Below are 15703 nucleotides of genomic sequence, written 5' to 3' on the forward strand. Positions count from 1 at the left end.
TCAGCTCTGCTTTTCCGGAACAACATCAGATGTGTGGGAGCAGGTTCTGCTGACTCAGCGAGGCTACCAGCGCGCATTTTTCAGGGCTGAATGCTCGTCGCGAATCGCCTCAAAAACAACATCCATCTTCCCTCCGTTGACGAGGTCGAGTCCCCGACACGGCCGCTGTAGAAGCCCCAAGATGGCGTCCGAGACGATCCCCATCACCGTTGAGTTCACGTAGGTGGTTCCCGCGATCCTCTGCAAGTGAGAGAGACAGCAGCAGCTAATCCAAGCGGCTCAGGGGCGGTCTCGAGATGCTCTTCGCGGACCAGCGCAAGCACTCCCTCTCCGTGCCCGCAAAGGACGAGCGCGGACAGGCGGTCACCGTCGGATGGCTGGTGCATTACCTCTGCGTAGAAGTCATGAAGGATCCTCGAAAGGAGATGTTCGTGCTGGACGGTCACGTGTAGGCCCCCCCTTTTCCCCGTCTCCCTTCACCGCCTCCACCGCGCTCTCAATCCGATGGGATCAAATCACTGCATTCCACATTGCACCGGTCTGAGCAGACGCACTCGCCTTACAATGCGTCTGCACCGCGACTCTTCACCGTCTTCCCCAGCACGTTGTTTCACCCTCTCTACTGAGCATGGCCTACACATACTTACCTTACCGCACATACATACATACATACCTACATAACTTACCTACCTTACATACATATATACATATATATACACATATATACATACACATACCATACTTATAGAGCATCCCTAGCTAACCAGCCCGGCTCCGCGCAGACGCCCAGGAATCCTAGTCCTCATCAACGACGCCGACTGGGAACTTGAGGGGGAGGCGTCGTACGCGCTGCAGGCGAGGGACAACATCCTCTTCGTGTCGACGCTGCACGGGGGGTAGGGTACCAAGGGTAGGGAGCTGCGCTGCGCTGCGGCAAACCTCTCCCTTCGATCAGCGCTGTGGTCTCTCTGTGTGCTCTGTCGAGTAAGGCGACGTACTGTACTGTACTGTACTGTACGTACGAGTCTTGACTCTCTGACCTTGGGGTCCGAGTAAGACAAACAGCCAGACCAGATGCGAGCATCCCCCCTGGGGTCAGGGAATCAGAAATCTCGCCGCATTGGTTTGTGCTACAATACAGTACAGCTAGCACCGCGTACCGTGGTCCTCATCCTCAGCCCAGAAAGAGAAAAAAAAGCAAAATAAAATAAAAATAAAAAAGCCCTTTCCGGTCATTTTTTTTCTTGATAATAATCGAAATTTATGTATGCAGATCAGGTGTTTGTCATGCGATGATTGATTGGGGCATACAATGTAACACAAAAAATCTCATCACATCCATCCATAGAAAAGATTGATCGATCATATATATAGAGCTTACTTACTTACCTTAGATGGATGGCACGGGGAACCCCGAAAACCCCGGGGCTTTCCCTCCTTACCCCCGCGCGTCTTGATTTGATTTGATTTGATCTCCTCCTAGGATAAGGTATCGATCTTTTGTTTGTAAATTATATTAAGATACACATATCAATCAAACGATCCATCCATCTCTCACTCACTCAAATCTCCCCACACCACCCCCCCTCTCCCCCCAGCTTACCTTAATCCCTAAACAAAACTAGTACCCGCCGATCTCCCCTACAGTAATGAACCCAGAGCAGCGTTAATTTCTAACCTTACAAAATCCCTCCCTTCCCTCCCTGCCTGCCCTTACATACATCAATCAATCCCCCCCCCCCCCCCCCCCTACTTTAGATAGATAGAAAGGACAATCAATCAATCAATCAGAGAGAGTAAGATTTGGAATGCTCCATGGAGCCTAGTACACTGGGGAGAAGGAGAGGGAGATTTCTAGGGATTGGTTTAGGTGAGGTAGGGAGGGGGGAGGGAGCGCGATGGATGGATAGATGGTATATTGATTAATATTGAGGTATGCTAGCTAGTATGTAAGTAAACCCAAGGTGTGTAAGGTATGTAGCCAGCCTGCGCATAGGTCGGTCTGATAAGGGATATAAGGGATAAGGCAGATCTACAGTAGCTAGCTATCTATGTGTATGAAGTACCTAGTTTAGAGAGTGAGAATTTATATATTCCGTCAAAGAATAAGAGTTTCTTAGAGAAGCAGGGAGGTAAGGTACCTTAGGTAAGGTATGTGAATTAATAGAATCCATTAAGTTTTTAGTATAGCAATAAGAATAAGGGTAATATTACTACTACTACTAATCGTATAATACACCATCGAGCCGGCCGTGAAGCCTTGCTTCGTCGTAACTCGTAATCTCGTCATGATTCGTAAAAAGATATACCCAAGGTTCCCGTCACTCACGCCCCTTTTTTTTTGGTCCCTCCCTTCCTGAACTACCTAGATGGATGATCAATAGATCCGATCGCCAAATGCTAACGCCCCGCCTCTGCTACTATCGTCATATCCATCTGAAGGCGCATCGTCACAGCTCGCGACGGAGCTCGCCCCGCCACTCCCGCTGTGGCTCCCAGACTGGCTCGCATCGTCCGCGTCGAACATTTCGTACTGGCCCTCGCCTCCTCTCCCGTGGCCCGCGGCGGGGCCCATCATGCCTCGTTCAGTGCCGGTTGGAGAGGCGTATCGGCCACCGCCGAGACCCGTATCTCGCGGGCCTGGATTCGAAGAAGCTTTCGGGTTGGCGCCGACTTTTCGGTCCTTGCCACGGCCTTTGATACCCTTATTGCTGTTCTTGTATAGGTTGGCGAAATATTCCCACAGCTCTTTATCGGCGGACCCGACGATGTCCCCGTCTTTGATCGAGGCAAATTTGGAAGTCAGATCACGGATAGTCTGAGCATGGAATTTGTTTTGGTGGGACTGGAAGCAGATTGGATCAGTTTGAGCGCCTGAAGACAACTGAAGTTATGATGAGGAAGAAGAACTGAGTGCGATGCCGCAGAGAGAGATTGTGACAGAATCGAGACTCTTAGAGCAAGAATAATAAACGTGTTGAGGGGTTTGACATGCGGAGAGACCAGAGACAAACCTTGAGGTTGCCAAGTTGTGTAAACTGCTTGCCACATTTATCGAGGCGACACAGATATGGCTTGGCTTGGTTGTGAACAATCTTGTGGGCGCGGACGTTTCCACGTTGTGCGAATCTCTTCCCACAGATCTCGCATTGGTATGGCCTTTCCCCTGTGTGACGCCGTTCATGAGTCTGTAAGCTGTAGTTAGTTTGGAGGGTGCATGAATTTAGGGGGTTTGGGTTGAAATTACTCTGAGGTTTCCAAGTTGAGAGAAGCTGCGACCACAACCCGGTTCTCTGCACGGCTAGAGAACCATTGTCAGATAATTGCCTAACCATCTGAACAGGCGTGACAACACTCACATATGGCTTCACACCCGTATGGGCGCGCTCATGAATGTCGAGATGCGTCTTCTGATAGAAGCTCTTCATGCAGTTCTTGATCGTGCAGTGGTACCGTTTCCTGCTGGCTTTCGCAAGGCCAGCCTCGTCCTGGATATCCTTCGTGAGCCTGGATCTAGTCTCCTGGCCAGAGGCAGTCACTCCTGCGCTCTGCGCGTAACGAGGGATATGAGAAACACCTACCACAGGTCTACTCGGATCAATAGATGAGCTTTGCTGTGGCGGCTGTGTGCTCTTGGACTTTGCCTGGATTGCCTTCATAAGAGTGTCGACCTCGGTATCAAAGGTGACCTCGCTCGACCCATCCACAGGTGTCGTTGGGGCGATGTCCTTGCTCTTATTCACTACCAGAGTGGGCGAGTTCATCGGGGTGTTCCAGCGAGACTCTGATTTGATCGGTGGGCTTTGGCTATGAAGCTCTTCCACGAAACCTTGCCGACCATTCTGAGCATATGCGACTCCCCGGCCCCCATCAGTTCCCGAATGTCCCAAACGAGGAAGAGGTAGTTGTTGGACATAGTGGTTGGGGAATGTAGGAATCAGGATGTTGATATTAGCACCACCATACGCGTTGAAACCGAAAGGATTATGTTGCACGGGGAGCTGCTGGCGCGGAGCCCCCAGATTATTGGAGGGAGGTGCGCTGTATGGGTTGTGGGGGATGTACTGAGGAGCAACCATTGCCCGGGCTAGAGAGTCTGAGGAGCTTGCTCTCGAGTCGTAGGACGGGGACTGTATCAGACCTGAGATGTCCATCGCGGCGTAGCACGTATCGACGGAGTGGTGCGGGCGCTGCTGTTCAGACCAGCGTCGCCAGGCCAGGCCTGGCGACTGAGCTGTAAGTGCCAGCGTGCCGGTATTGTCTTGCTCCAGCGCAAGACCCAGCGTCGTGATAGCGTGGGTGTTGGTCCTGCAGAAAGCTCGAGGGGAGAAGGTCTCTTAAGGGGTTGGGGGGGGGGGGCTAGAAGGAAGGATAGACGGATGCAGAAAAGCAAAGCAGATGTCTGGCAGAAAGAAAAACGAGGCGAATCCTGTGAGCGGAGGCAAGAAGATCTTGATATACGCGCGTATAAACCTATATATACGGCTTATATCCCACGGATCTGTGCGTCTGGCGTCTGGCGTCTGTGCGGTGATGAGGTCTGGCGGGCACAATCTCCAGACCGAGGCTGTACGATGCGATGTGATGCGGCGGTCTCGAGCAGGAGGTGATGTTCAACGAGGATACTCAACGACTAGACCGATCGATCGGACGGTGTATGGATAATGGAGGGGTTGCCAGACGTTCGGTATTATCTCCGAGATCCCCCTCGACGGCCACAGGAGAGGATTCATACATATACATAAGTCGCGATGCCCCAGAGCGCCCCCACCCCGCTGCGCTCAGTTAGAATCAGAGATTGAGTGAGCGTGGAGTTGGGGAGCGGCATCCCACGTCGCCCACGCGTGACTGGGTCTGCCAATGGCCAGGGCCCAGGGCTCAGCATCAGCAGGGAGAGGCATCGAGGCATGGATTGATGGATTCGTGGAGGCATGGCGGGCAGGGCGGGCAGGGCGGGCATGGCTGATGGCGGTGAAACGGACCCGGGGCCCAGACAAGGCTCTGGAATGTCCTGGGTCCTCTCATTCTCCGGAGGACGGTGGAGTCGTGGGACGCGCTGCCAGACAAACGAAAAGGTCGCGATGGACGAGGATGGAGATTGGAGAGAGAGACACTAGAGGGCCTGAGTGCCAATATGCGCAGGATCCGACTGGGGCCTTCGCGCAGGGGTCGGATCACGACTCACAGCTTTTCGCATCGAGAGGGCCGGACGGGCTGGTGAGGCGCTCTGGGGGAGGGCAAGACGAATCATGATGGAGCAGCGAGATGCATCGATAGATCCACAAATCAATAAACCAAACCAATACACCCCGAATGCAGATGAGGCATGAGAACGACGATATGCTTGACGGTTGAGATCCGGCCGTGGCCGAGGCAGATGCAGAGTCACGATGTGGCTGGCAGATATGGATCCTCTGGAGGCACGGAGTCCGTGGTGATATGCCTGTGAGATTGTGAGCAGTAGTAGTTGTTGGTGTGCGCCACGGAGAGAGGATCATGGAGCATGGTGTTGTCCAAGGGCGGCCACTACTTGGACGGTCTACGGAGTATTTGCTGGGCCATGGATCAGGGGTCTTCGACGATCTGGGATGATGAGTCTGGGCATTTGTTGTTGCAACTTGTATCTGTCCGGCTTCTGCGGCTCTGGCTGCCGGTTTTACAAAGGGGACGCTTCATAGGCCATGTTCGACAGCTCTCCGCTCTGCCATCCCGCTAGGCAGGGCCAAAGCTGAGGGAGGATTGCGAATTGAAGCCTTCAACTCTCCGCTCTTGTCATGCCACCAGACATGATCTCTCGGAATGGTCTATTGTTAAGCAGATGTCAACTCCTCGAAGTTCTTCCTCGTTCTTGATTCTCAATAATCCCTTTTGTCGTTGAAGCACTGTTCAAGAAGAAAGGTTTTCTAGATGCGTTACTAGAGGAGTGACAAGAGAAGACTTTCTTGGTCGAGTGTTCTTCGTGACATGAGGTTGTTTTGAAGCAGCTGCTTCGACTCCGTACACGTCTATATAAGTCTCTCAAAGACCCCGAGTTTCTTCATTTCTGGCCTCTCTTAGATGTCCATCAAGGGAAGTTTACTTTATTTAACCATCTACAGATTTCTCTCTTGGAGGTCTTCTGGTTTGTATCGAAGGCTCAACCATTGAGTCTTCAGCAGCTACAAGGGTCAGGCAAGATATACTCATCCAGATTCCAGACAGAAAGATATCCATGTGCAATAAAACAGCAACATGAAGATGGTCATAAGATGGATATGCATATAATACCTTCCACTCCGGCCAATACCCCGTAAAAGACGGTGTGCGCCGCTACGGCCCCCTTGTCTTACTCTCATGGCGGCGGGCGGGACGGATGGCGGGTCCGACGAGGCCGTCACGGTGCAGGGTCAAGGTCAGGACGTGGGGGGGGTTTGTGCAAGAATTGAATATGGAATTTTATTGTAATAATAGTACTGAAGTTTGTTTATATGATTGATTGGAATTTGATTCAAATCAACTGGATACTCTTAACTTAATTACTAACCTCGGATCCTCCACTGGAGTGCAACTCATGAATCCATATAATCATCCTATACACAATGCAACATCTATCTACCTACCTAATATACTCGGAATCCGGATGCTCTATGGCCTTCCATAACAGGGCAGCAAGAAGCGAGGCCATGCCAGCCATGCTGCGTGGGACTTACTCCGTACTTGGACCTCATCGACAGCATGAATTCAGCCCTCTCCAGCCCGATCAGGAATCCTGCGAGGTGGGAATTCAACTCCAACAACTACCAACTACAACTGCATTGCCTCTCTTGCTTACCGGGATAGATCCAGCAAACTTCCCTCGGGTACACCAACCATCCCAACGAAGCAAGCAAACAAAGGCAAACCACGACTCGGGTTCCAGCCACACGGATTCGTCCCACCGCTCATCCATCGATCCATCGATCCACCGATCCATCGATTCGTACCGTACCGGCCCGGCGCCGATCCCTTCCCCGTCCAGCAGCGCGCTCCCGCGACGGCTGAGAGTAGTCAGTCGCGCGGTGAACATGAATAGATATGAATAGATATGAATATGAATCGGGGATGAACTCACTCTGGCCCTGACAGCGGGACGGCGACCCGGTCGGTCTAGACTGCTACGATGTATAGTTTACCTACCTTACTCTGTAGGCGAGGACGGGAGAGCTGGAAATCTGGAGACGTTGCACGCAAGATATACAGCAATGGACAAGCACAGGGCTGAAGTCCAAGTCCAAGTCAGCTTAGACTCGAAGTCTCCCGTTCCCCTGCGTCAACCACCCTGTACCTAAGTATGTACATGGTTCTACCGGCACTTGCTTGCTGCTCCCTTCTCTTATCTACGCCGTACAGTCGTGCTACTACTCCTACTCCTACTACAGCTGTCTACCTATGCTGTACAGTAGTAGATACCTACCTAAGAGCCTCTTGCGAAAGAAGAACCAAAAGGGACCCCTTGACAGTTATACCAGGGCGTCCCCTGCCGCGGCAGAACGAACGATCCCTTCAATCCAGATAACTTTCTTCCTCAGTTTCTCATTACCTTATTCGCGCTGCATCGTTCTACGTACGTTATCCGAACCTGATTCTGCCCCGTCCCGGCCCCGCGCGCGGCCGTGGGGTGAACGGGGGCCGACGACGCCGAGTTCGGGGCGGTTCGAGGGGGAGTGGAAAGGGGAGAGCGCCGAGTGCCGCTTTCTTCTAACCATCTATCTGCCCTTAGCTATGCTCAGGCTCCCTCTTTCGTCACGGACGTTCCCTTCGACGACCTACAAGGTACATATAATATAAGAAGAGAGACCAAGTCTCAGGAATCATCATCTACATCCTTCCCCTTGCGAAGGTACACGCAAGTAGCACGTCCTCGTTTATGATGCGTACCGATCGATCGATGCAAAGACTGGATGTAAGCTAGATGGATATACATATATGGGAGGACCTATTCATTGTCCCTAGGAAATCAATCAAACGACTGGAGTTGAATAATCTAGAAGTCTGTCTGTCTACTTACTTCCAGGAATCTGGAGAACTACATATCCTAACAGTTTTTTCATTTTTGTGATCTTATCAGCCATCAAATCGTTTTTAAGTACCTTACCTAGTCTCAAAAAGATATCGATTCAATCAATCCTCTCTGACAACAACAGACTGAAGAATCTACTAAAGATACCTTACCTATCTAGGTCCTCCTCCTACCCTAGACAGTAAGTAAGTTATCCAAGACATCATCTCACAATGCCCAATTCATGGTAAAAAAAAAAACAAAAATAAAATAAAATAAAGCAAAATAAATAATCAACAGCTTTACCTTATTCAGGGACTTTCTTGTAGTAAAACTCGCGAGGAGGCCAAAAAGAAAAAAAAAATACAAAAAATACATACAACAGCAGGTATTCGCTGGTGGTCACCCACCCAACTACTAATCTGCCGATCTGAAGCTTGAGTATGGCAGAGCGGACGGGATGCCCTATTTTCTTCAGTCTGTGGTCGTATGTGATAGTTTTTTGGTTATGGGATATGATAAAGTAGGTGTTGAAAAATTGGGGGGGGGGGGGTAGAAAGAAAGGAAAAAAAGAATGAAAGAAAGGGATGAATGAAGGGATGAAGAGATGTAAGGAAACAAATGAGGGGTAGAGGAAGGAAGGAAGGGAGGGATTGGGGACATGAATGAGTTTCCTGGGGATTTGGATGGGAGAGGTAGATGGATGGTCGGGAAGGGATATATATATATATATATAATATATATGTCTTCAGGGTAGGTGGAGGAGGAGAGGTCAAGTCCTTTTTCTCGTCGAAGTGCGTATTGGGTTTGATGGCTACCTTAGATAGCCGGCTCAATTCATGGATTTCTGCGTAGATAACTAACTTCCATCATCGCGTGAAGCAGGTGAACATGCTGGTCATACTGTGATATCTGGTCTGGTCTGGTCTTAGCATACCTGCAGAGTGTATGAAGCCTGCAACACACACGGAGCTTCGCCTGTCACACACACACACACACATATATATATATATATACATATATTCTTGAAGACATGAAACGTCCTCTTTCTATTCATACATTCATCTAGCCCAGAGAGGCAGGTAATACCTCACATTCTCATACACCAGGAACGTCACCCACGTCGCCGGCAGCACCTTGAAGAGGTTCGTCCCCAACCCCCTATAGAAGCCTCTCCACCCATCCTCCCTCCAGACGCGAGCCACCACGCCCCGAATCCCCCTCCCGAACCTCTCCTCCGCATCGTACGTCTGCAGCCTGCTCCGCACCACCTGATACGGGTATGTCACCGTGCCGGCCACCATCTTCGCCGCGCCACTAATCACCAGCGTCGGGGCGTTGCCCAGCTTCTCCTCCCCTCCTCCTCCCGCCTGCTGGTCCGCTCCCCGGATGTAGGTGCGCCAGAACCGCTTCAGCGGCTCGTACACGGCGAACTGCACCGCGCCGTGGCTGTTCCCCAGCAGGCTGATGCCCGCCCCGCGATAGAACCCGCGCGGTCCCTCGGCCGCCCACACGCGCCGTGCGCCCTGCCATGTGCTGGGATAGGCGCCGGCGGCCGAGGCGTCGCTGCTCAGCATGCGCGTCTTCAAGACCCAGAGCGGGTTGGTCGCCAGCGTGATGGCCGTCCCGGAGATGCCTGAAGCGATGAAGTAGTCGGCGGGCGAGAGACCACCACCACCATCATCGTGCTGCTGTTGAGATCCCGGGTGGCGGCGGTGGAATTGGAGGAGCTGCCCCTCGACGATGCTCTTGATGTAGAAGAAGATGGCCCAGCTGCTGGCGTTGCCGAGTAGGTTGGGCGCTAGGCCTCGGTATAGGCTCTGGATGGGACGATCGCTGGAGAGGAGGGACTTGAGGATCCCGAGGCCGCTGATGGGCGTTGGGGAGGCACTGCTGCGGTGGACTCGGAGGGGGTCAGCTAGGTTCGTTGGGAGCTGGGAGCTGGGGGGAGGGGGAGGCTTACTTTGGAGACGCGTCTTGATCACGTCCAGGGGGTGGACGGTGAGGGTGGATATCGTGCCGGCGGTGAGGCCGGCGATGGTCTCGACCAGCGCGGGGGAGAGGCGCGCATGGTTTTCATTCATAAGGGACGTGGGACGGCGGTCATTATCATGGTGTGGAAATTGCTTGCGAGGGAGAACAGTGGTGGTGGGTATGACGACGTTGAAGCTCTGGCAAAAAAATATTTCTCAGTTTGCCGAGGCTGACATGACAAACCTCACTGGGTCCGGGGCTACTTTAGCAAATAGATTTGAATACTGGGTTTGTCAGATGGCTTTTCAAAAGGCTTTCAAAGCAGATGAGCTGCTGTAGGTCGGTTCCAAGTGGTGATTGCGCTGCTTGGCGCTATAATACAAGTATTCACACGCAGAGAGCTTCCTAACCAGTCCAGTCCTGATCACCCTGCAAAACGCCTCCTATGCTAATCTTACAACATTGATCCTACGCAAAGCCCGTCATATGGCCGCAACTTAACATCTGTGCCAGCACCCATCAGAAGCCTGCTTGTGCGAAACCTGTCTCGTAATAAAGGAGTCGAGCTTATGCGAGAGGGGAGAAGAGTCTATAAACCACGTCAGGAACAGCACATCGGGCGAGAGTAGAGGGTTGAGGAAATGTACCGGATGATTGATGGTCGCGGCTCGCTGCGGGTGTAGCCTATATCTGTCAGAACCTATGTCCAGTTGACTATATCTTCAAGCCATACCAAGGTAGAGAATCAGGGGGAGGTAGCCACTGCTTGAGGTTAGCCAAGATCAAAGGCCGGCAAAGGGCGGGAGGCATACTAATGAATGGCAACGCGGGACAAGTCAATGACCTTGCCAATGCGCTCCTGTCTTGAGGTCAGAACAATCCGAATATATCGTCGAGGCCGGGGCTGCGAACCTTGGTTTCTTCTGAGAGTTGCATATCGGGCTTGATCTGATAATATGCGGAGTCGATCTTGGGAAGCTGGGATGGAATTAGCTGATATCCAGAAGAGCATCGGATAGGAACATGAGGACGTACGAGCTTGGTGCTGAGGTTGAATGTAGCTTGGAGGATCTTGAAGCAGAGATAAGTTGAAAAGAACATCCTGGTATCGCAGTGCTTAGTCATCCGGATTTTTTCCTGAAGATTCCCACGCGACTCGCGACGACAGGCCTCGAGCTCTCACTCCCCACGTACTCAATCACATTCGCAAAGATGTCGGGCGCAAGGCATTGGTAAGTCTCTTTTGTTCCTTCCCTTCCTGGAAGCCGAGGATGCGAATCTAATAATCTTTAATAGGGAGCAGGACAAGGAAGCCACCGTCTATATAGGCAATATAGATGAGCGAGTAACGGACAGCTTAATTTGGGAGCTTATGCTTCAAGCCGGTCGCATCGTGAACGTCCATCTGCCAAAGGACCGAGTAACTCAAACACATCAGGGCTATGGATTCGTGGAGTTCATCAGCGAGGAGGACGCAGAGTACGCCGCCCGGATCATGAACCAGGTGCGGTTATATGGAAAGCCTATCCGTGTCAACAAGGTTCGTCTCTCCCCTCTTCCCCGCCTACTTTTCTGGCTCCTACGTCTCTCGATACATATATGGATAGATACTGACTGCTGTGGGCTAGGCATCAGCAGACAAGCAGAAGACGGTCGAGGTCGGCGCCGAGCTCTTCATCGGCAACCTGGACCCCCTGGTCGATGAGAAGACGCTCTACGATACCTTCTCACGCTTCGGCTCCCTGATCCAGGCGCCCAAGATTGCGCGCGATGAGTCTGGCCTCTCGAAGGGCTATGGCTTCGTCTCCTACTCCAACTTCGAGGCCTCCGACGACGCTATCGCCAACATGAACGGACAGTACCTCATGAATAAGGACATCAGCGTACAGTACGCCTACAAAAAGGACGGCAAGGGCGAGCGCCACGGCGACCAAGCCGAGCGCATGCTCGCCAGCCAGGCCAAGAAACACAACGTCATCCCTGAGGTCCCGCAGATGCCCGCGCAGCTGCTCCTCAACGGCAGCGTGCCCGCTGCCCCCGCCGCCATGATGGACCCCAACACGCCCCAGATGGCCGGTCCGCCTGTGAACCTACCGCCAGGCTTCGGCGGCCGCCCGAACGTCGGGTATAATGCAGTGCCTCCCCCACACCCGGGCATGAATGCGCCGCTGCCTCCCCCGCCTTCGGGCTTACCGCAACGCCCTCCCCCGTCGCAGGCTGGCTATGGCGGGCCTCAAGATTTCCATCCCCCGGGCTTCGCCCCACCGCCAGGATACCCGCCGAACGTCCCGATGCCTCCTGGCTTTGGTGGCGGCCCGCCTGGTGGGCAGTTGCCGCCTGGCTTCGGGGGCATGCCGCCTGGTTTTCCTCAGGGCCAGCCGCCGGGGCCTCCAGGTTATGCTCGGAGGTGAGGAGAAGGAGCAAGGGAGGACGAAACAGAATGAAGAACAAGCTATAACCGTGAAACTTCGGGCGGTTGGATAGGAGATTCAAGATCCGATGACTGCAAAAATCACCACGCGGGAGTGGTTGCGTTACCGCGTACACAACAGTTTAGGCGTTAAAAAAAGGGGCGTCAAGGGGTGAGTGCCAGCCATTTTGATAGGCAGCGGAGCAAACAGTAACCATCCTTCTAGCTCATGAAAGCAAGATACCACGTTTTTCCCCTCAAAAAAAGAGTATGTATTATCGTCAGACATGGAGATTGATTGGAAGGAGCGGGATATGTGAGGAAGAGAAAGAAAGGAAAAAACCCATGATGCCTTTTCTTTTTATTTCGCGGAATCTCGCCAGTATTGTACAGTGATACTAGTAATAGCAAATGCAGAAATATCTAAAGGCAGGCCGGCAACCGCCAACCTGCCTGCCATGCATTATTCAAAGATGTTTGTTTCCTCCTCGGGTTTTCTCAGATTCCCCAATTAATTCGCCTATTCGGCCCCTTGAGATGGTTCAGTGTCAATCTTCATGCCATCCCCTTGGCCATCCGCTTCCACCTGCATCTCCTCCCCCTTGTCCTCGACCTTTTCCTTCTCAGCTTCCAAGTACCAGGTCTCCTCAACCGCAAGCTTCCTGCGGAATACCCTTAGCCAGCGTTCGCCCCATTGTCTGACCATGGCGTCCTCGCTCCCCATATCACCGCTTTCTACTTGCTCGTCCTTGGATCCCGTCGCCCATCCGATCAGCGCATCCTCCATCACCTGGAACAACTCCTTCATGCTCTTCCTTTCCCTCTCGACCGTCTCCTCCAGTAGCTTCTTCTGCTCTGGCAACAGCCCCTTGGCGTTCTTCGCTAGTACAACCTGTCTCAATCGTCCGGTAACTTTACCGACCGTTGCGCAAACCATCTCGAACACAAATGCCTCACTCAGTCTTCCGCCCTCCTTAGCCAAGGCCCACTCGATCACGCTTGTTGGGCTCAGGATGGTGTAGTTAAGTAGCTTATCCACGATGTTGACTCCGATCCCTGGTTGATCCTTCCAGTAGTCCATCACAGAGTCGATAATTTGTTTTCTAGCAGGCTCAGAGGCGGGGCCGATGGCAAGGAGGCGCTCTTTGCAACGCTCGATGCAGGAGAGGACGTGAGAGAGCGATTTGGAGCCGATATAGCAGATGGAGGTCATGTAGGCATCGGTGGAGAGCACAAGAGGGTCAGGGAGATTCATGTCTGTTGCTTGGGTGTGGATTCGATCGATGACCGACTGTATCGCATCTTCTGGGGACTTCTTACGGAGGAGAGCCAGGATCTCTTTGCCCTCCTGGCTGAAAGGAATACCTGTTGCTCTGTTAGAGGGAGGTTTTGAAGGTTGGGAATGGAACACTTACTGTCGTCATTGTACTTGAAATCTGGAGTGTCCTTCTCCTTTTCTTCCGTAATCAGTTGCTGATAAGGTTCAGGCAAGGTGCCTTTGATACGCTGAGCAAAACTGAGTCGAATCTCCTTGTCCAAAGCCCCTTGTATGAAAGCTTTCTTAGGATCCAGATTTGGAAGGGCGACATCATCAATCCACTCTGTCCACTTCCAAGTAAATCCAAAGTTACTAAGATGATGAGAAAACCAGTCCATGAACCTGTAGCTCAATTCAAGATCCATCGAATCCACGTTTCGGTACAAGTAGCGAATAGCACGTCCCAAACTGGGAGCAATTGCAGCAGGAGCGATCTTGCATGCTTCAGTCAATACCGAATGGTAGTAGACAAGCTTATGTTCAGGACTGGGAAGCTGGAATAACTGGGAAAAGACGGCATCAACTGCAACATCTTCTGGCTTCCATGTTGACCTGTCGCCTTCAATGTCCCGTAATCTATCGAAAGGGGTAGCTCTCTTCACGAAAGTGTCAGGTGCGAAATAGCAGTCAAGGTCGATGAGAAATCGTGCAGTCGCCATTCTATTGTAGTCCAGAATATTGATGGTGTCAACGATCGAATCTCGTAATAAGCAAGATGCAATATCAGTGGTTGGCGGCACGGTCTCAATGTCTTGGTTGGCGTAGACAGAGAAGTAAAGTTCGGGGAGCAGAGGCCTAGGTCCAGCATTCACAACATCAGGGATAGTTATCGCCGGGAGATCGTGCTTCGGTGCAGAGGCAAGGGTATCTGGGCCAGACTCAAGAAGTACTTTCCATGGGCGAGGAAGACAAGCCAACTCCCATCCAGTAGCTGCTTCATGTTCCAGTTGCTTTTGCAGTAAGCTGAGCACACCATTGGGAGCCGTAGCTTCAGCCGTTCCGTTTCCAGGATATGGATCAACCAAACTTTGCAATACATGTGGTTCACCAGCAATAATATCCGTGTTTTGGACCATACTGGCAGCCTTCTGCTGGGAATCCGTTGACGAGGAAGCCATGATGTAGGGGATGGTAAAGAGAATGATTTTGACCAGCTCTGGTCCAAGATTCTGGTTGGCATAAGTTAGTTGTGCTCAGGCGCGTTGTACCTCGAGGCTTACTTACCTCCTCATTGTTCTCAGTCTGCAAATCAACGGCCTTGGCCAAAATATCCTCTAGAACCGGGAACACACCCTCTCCAGTAAGTAGGCCCTGTAGCGAGCCTAGGAACTTCAGGAGAAGCTTCACTTCCCTCCACTCGCCCTTCGCAATGGCTTCATTCGTCAATGCGGCAGCCCTGTTCAGGATCTCCCCCACTAGGTCTTGTCGTATAGTATTCATAACCAAAACGACAGCCGCCACAAATGGTATCTTGAATGGCTGTTCGATGACCAGCTGTAACGTCAGGGAGTAGAAGTCATTCCGAAGCTCCTCGTCGTCACTGTTGTCGCAAACCGTCCTGGCAATTGAGACGACTTCATCTTCGACGGGTTTTAGAGGCAATTCGGCGATGGATAGTAGCTGCCTGCGAACTTTGACTACTAATGGCTCTTCATAGCGGCGACGCATTGGCCTGCGATCGTAGTCATCCTCATCTGCGGCGCATTCCTGTCAGCCTTGTTTTTTTTTTATTTTCCTTCTTGCGACTCTCAAAGCCGCGGGACCTAATTGGAATTACCTCTGTATCTCCTTTTCCTATTATTATAGCCCCCACGACCTCCACGAGGTCTTTGATCGTAGTCGGCCATGGTTCGGTTTGTTTGTGGTGAAGGTTTTGGAAAAGAAGCTGCTCCGGGAGCTCACAAAATAACGGAGACTCGACTGATGGAGCAGTCGTGTGTTGCTGCCTCAGAAATGAAGGTAAATATGACTAAGCAGTCAACGG

At 52.0% G+C, this 15703-nt stretch overlaps 8 protein-coding genes across 8 annotated transcripts; 2 read left to right on the forward strand and 6 right to left on the reverse strand.

The window, feature by feature from the left end:
* The first annotated feature begins 122 nt into the window (after window positions 1-122).
* M430DRAFT_36849 (hypothetical protein) lies at window positions 123-1234 on the forward strand. The gene is made up of 3 exons (XM_024867004.1): window positions 123-219; window positions 284-448; window positions 783-1234. The coding sequence occupies exons 1-3, from the start codon at window positions 182-184 to the stop codon at window positions 898-900; spliced, it is 321 nt and encodes a 106-aa protein (XP_024717734.1). The 5' UTR covers window positions 123-181; the 3' UTR covers window positions 901-1234.
* Window positions 1235-2303: 1069 nt separating this feature from the next.
* M430DRAFT_44715 (hypothetical protein) lies at window positions 2304-4081 on the reverse strand (the record flags this gene model as incomplete). Its single annotated transcript, XM_024867716.1, has 4 exons — window positions 2304-2845; window positions 3015-3188; window positions 3248-3301; window positions 3360-4081. Coding segments are annotated over 4 exons (1418 nt in total), but the record flags the coding sequence as incomplete, so codon positions are not given.
* Window positions 4082-4347: 266 nt separating this feature from the next.
* M430DRAFT_36850 (hypothetical protein) lies at window positions 4348-5323 on the reverse strand. Its single transcript, XM_024867005.1, has one exon. It carries the CDS (start codon window positions 4907-4909, stop codon window positions 4730-4732), a length of 180 nt encoding a protein of 59 aa, XP_024717736.1. The 5' UTR covers window positions 4910-5323; the 3' UTR covers window positions 4348-4729.
* A 1306-nt stretch (window positions 5324-6629) lies between these two features.
* M430DRAFT_60994 (hypothetical protein) lies at window positions 6630-7724 on the reverse strand (the record flags this gene model as incomplete). Its single annotated transcript, XM_024868894.1, has 6 exons — window positions 6630-6748; window positions 6812-7016; window positions 7091-7130; window positions 7161-7190; window positions 7367-7405; window positions 7587-7724. The coding sequence occupies 6 exons, from the start codon at window positions 7722-7724 to the stop codon at window positions 6721-6723; spliced, it is 480 nt and encodes a 159-aa protein (XP_024717737.1). The 3' UTR covers window positions 6630-6720.
* Window positions 7725-9078: 1354 nt separating this feature from the next.
* Window positions 9079-10101, reverse strand: M430DRAFT_21914 (hypothetical protein; the record flags this gene model as incomplete). Its single annotated transcript, XM_024864595.1, has 1 exon — window positions 9079-10101. One exon carries the CDS (start codon window positions 10099-10101, stop codon window positions 9079-9081), a length of 1023 nt encoding a protein of 340 aa, XP_024717738.1.
* Window positions 10102-10545: 444 nt separating this feature from the next.
* On the reverse strand, window positions 10546-10965 carry M430DRAFT_126764 (hypothetical protein). Its single transcript, XM_024862000.1, has 5 exons — window positions 10904-10965; window positions 10804-10850; window positions 10725-10753; window positions 10639-10675; window positions 10546-10580 (listed from the first exon to the last, which is right to left on the reverse strand). Exons 1-5 carry the CDS (start codon window positions 10925-10927, stop codon window positions 10559-10561), a joined length of 159 nt encoding a protein of 52 aa, XP_024717739.1. The 5' UTR covers window positions 10928-10965; the 3' UTR covers window positions 10546-10558.
* Window positions 10966-11203: 238 nt separating this feature from the next.
* On the forward strand, window positions 11204-12402 carry M430DRAFT_30478 (hypothetical protein; the record flags this gene model as incomplete). Its single annotated transcript, XM_024865952.1, has 3 exons — window positions 11204-11223; window positions 11288-11531; window positions 11620-12402. 3 exons carry the CDS (start codon window positions 11204-11206, stop codon window positions 12400-12402), a joined length of 1047 nt encoding a protein of 348 aa, XP_024717740.1.
* A 519-nt stretch (window positions 12403-12921) lies between these two features.
* Window positions 12922-15566, reverse strand: M430DRAFT_30479 (hypothetical protein; the record flags this gene model as incomplete). The annotated part of the gene is made up of 4 exons (XM_024865953.1): window positions 12922-13766; window positions 13817-14888; window positions 14944-15413; window positions 15497-15566. 4 exons carry the CDS (start codon window positions 15564-15566, stop codon window positions 12922-12924), a joined length of 2457 nt encoding a protein of 818 aa, XP_024717741.1.
* Window positions 15567-15703: the final 137 nt, after the last annotated feature.

This window comes from Amorphotheca resinae, assembly GCF_003019875.1.
Source record: "Amorphotheca resinae ATCC 22711 unplaced genomic scaffold M430scaffold_11, whole genome shotgun sequence".
Lineage (NCBI taxonomy): Eukaryota > Fungi > Ascomycota > Leotiomycetes > Helotiales > Amorphothecaceae > Amorphotheca > Amorphotheca resinae.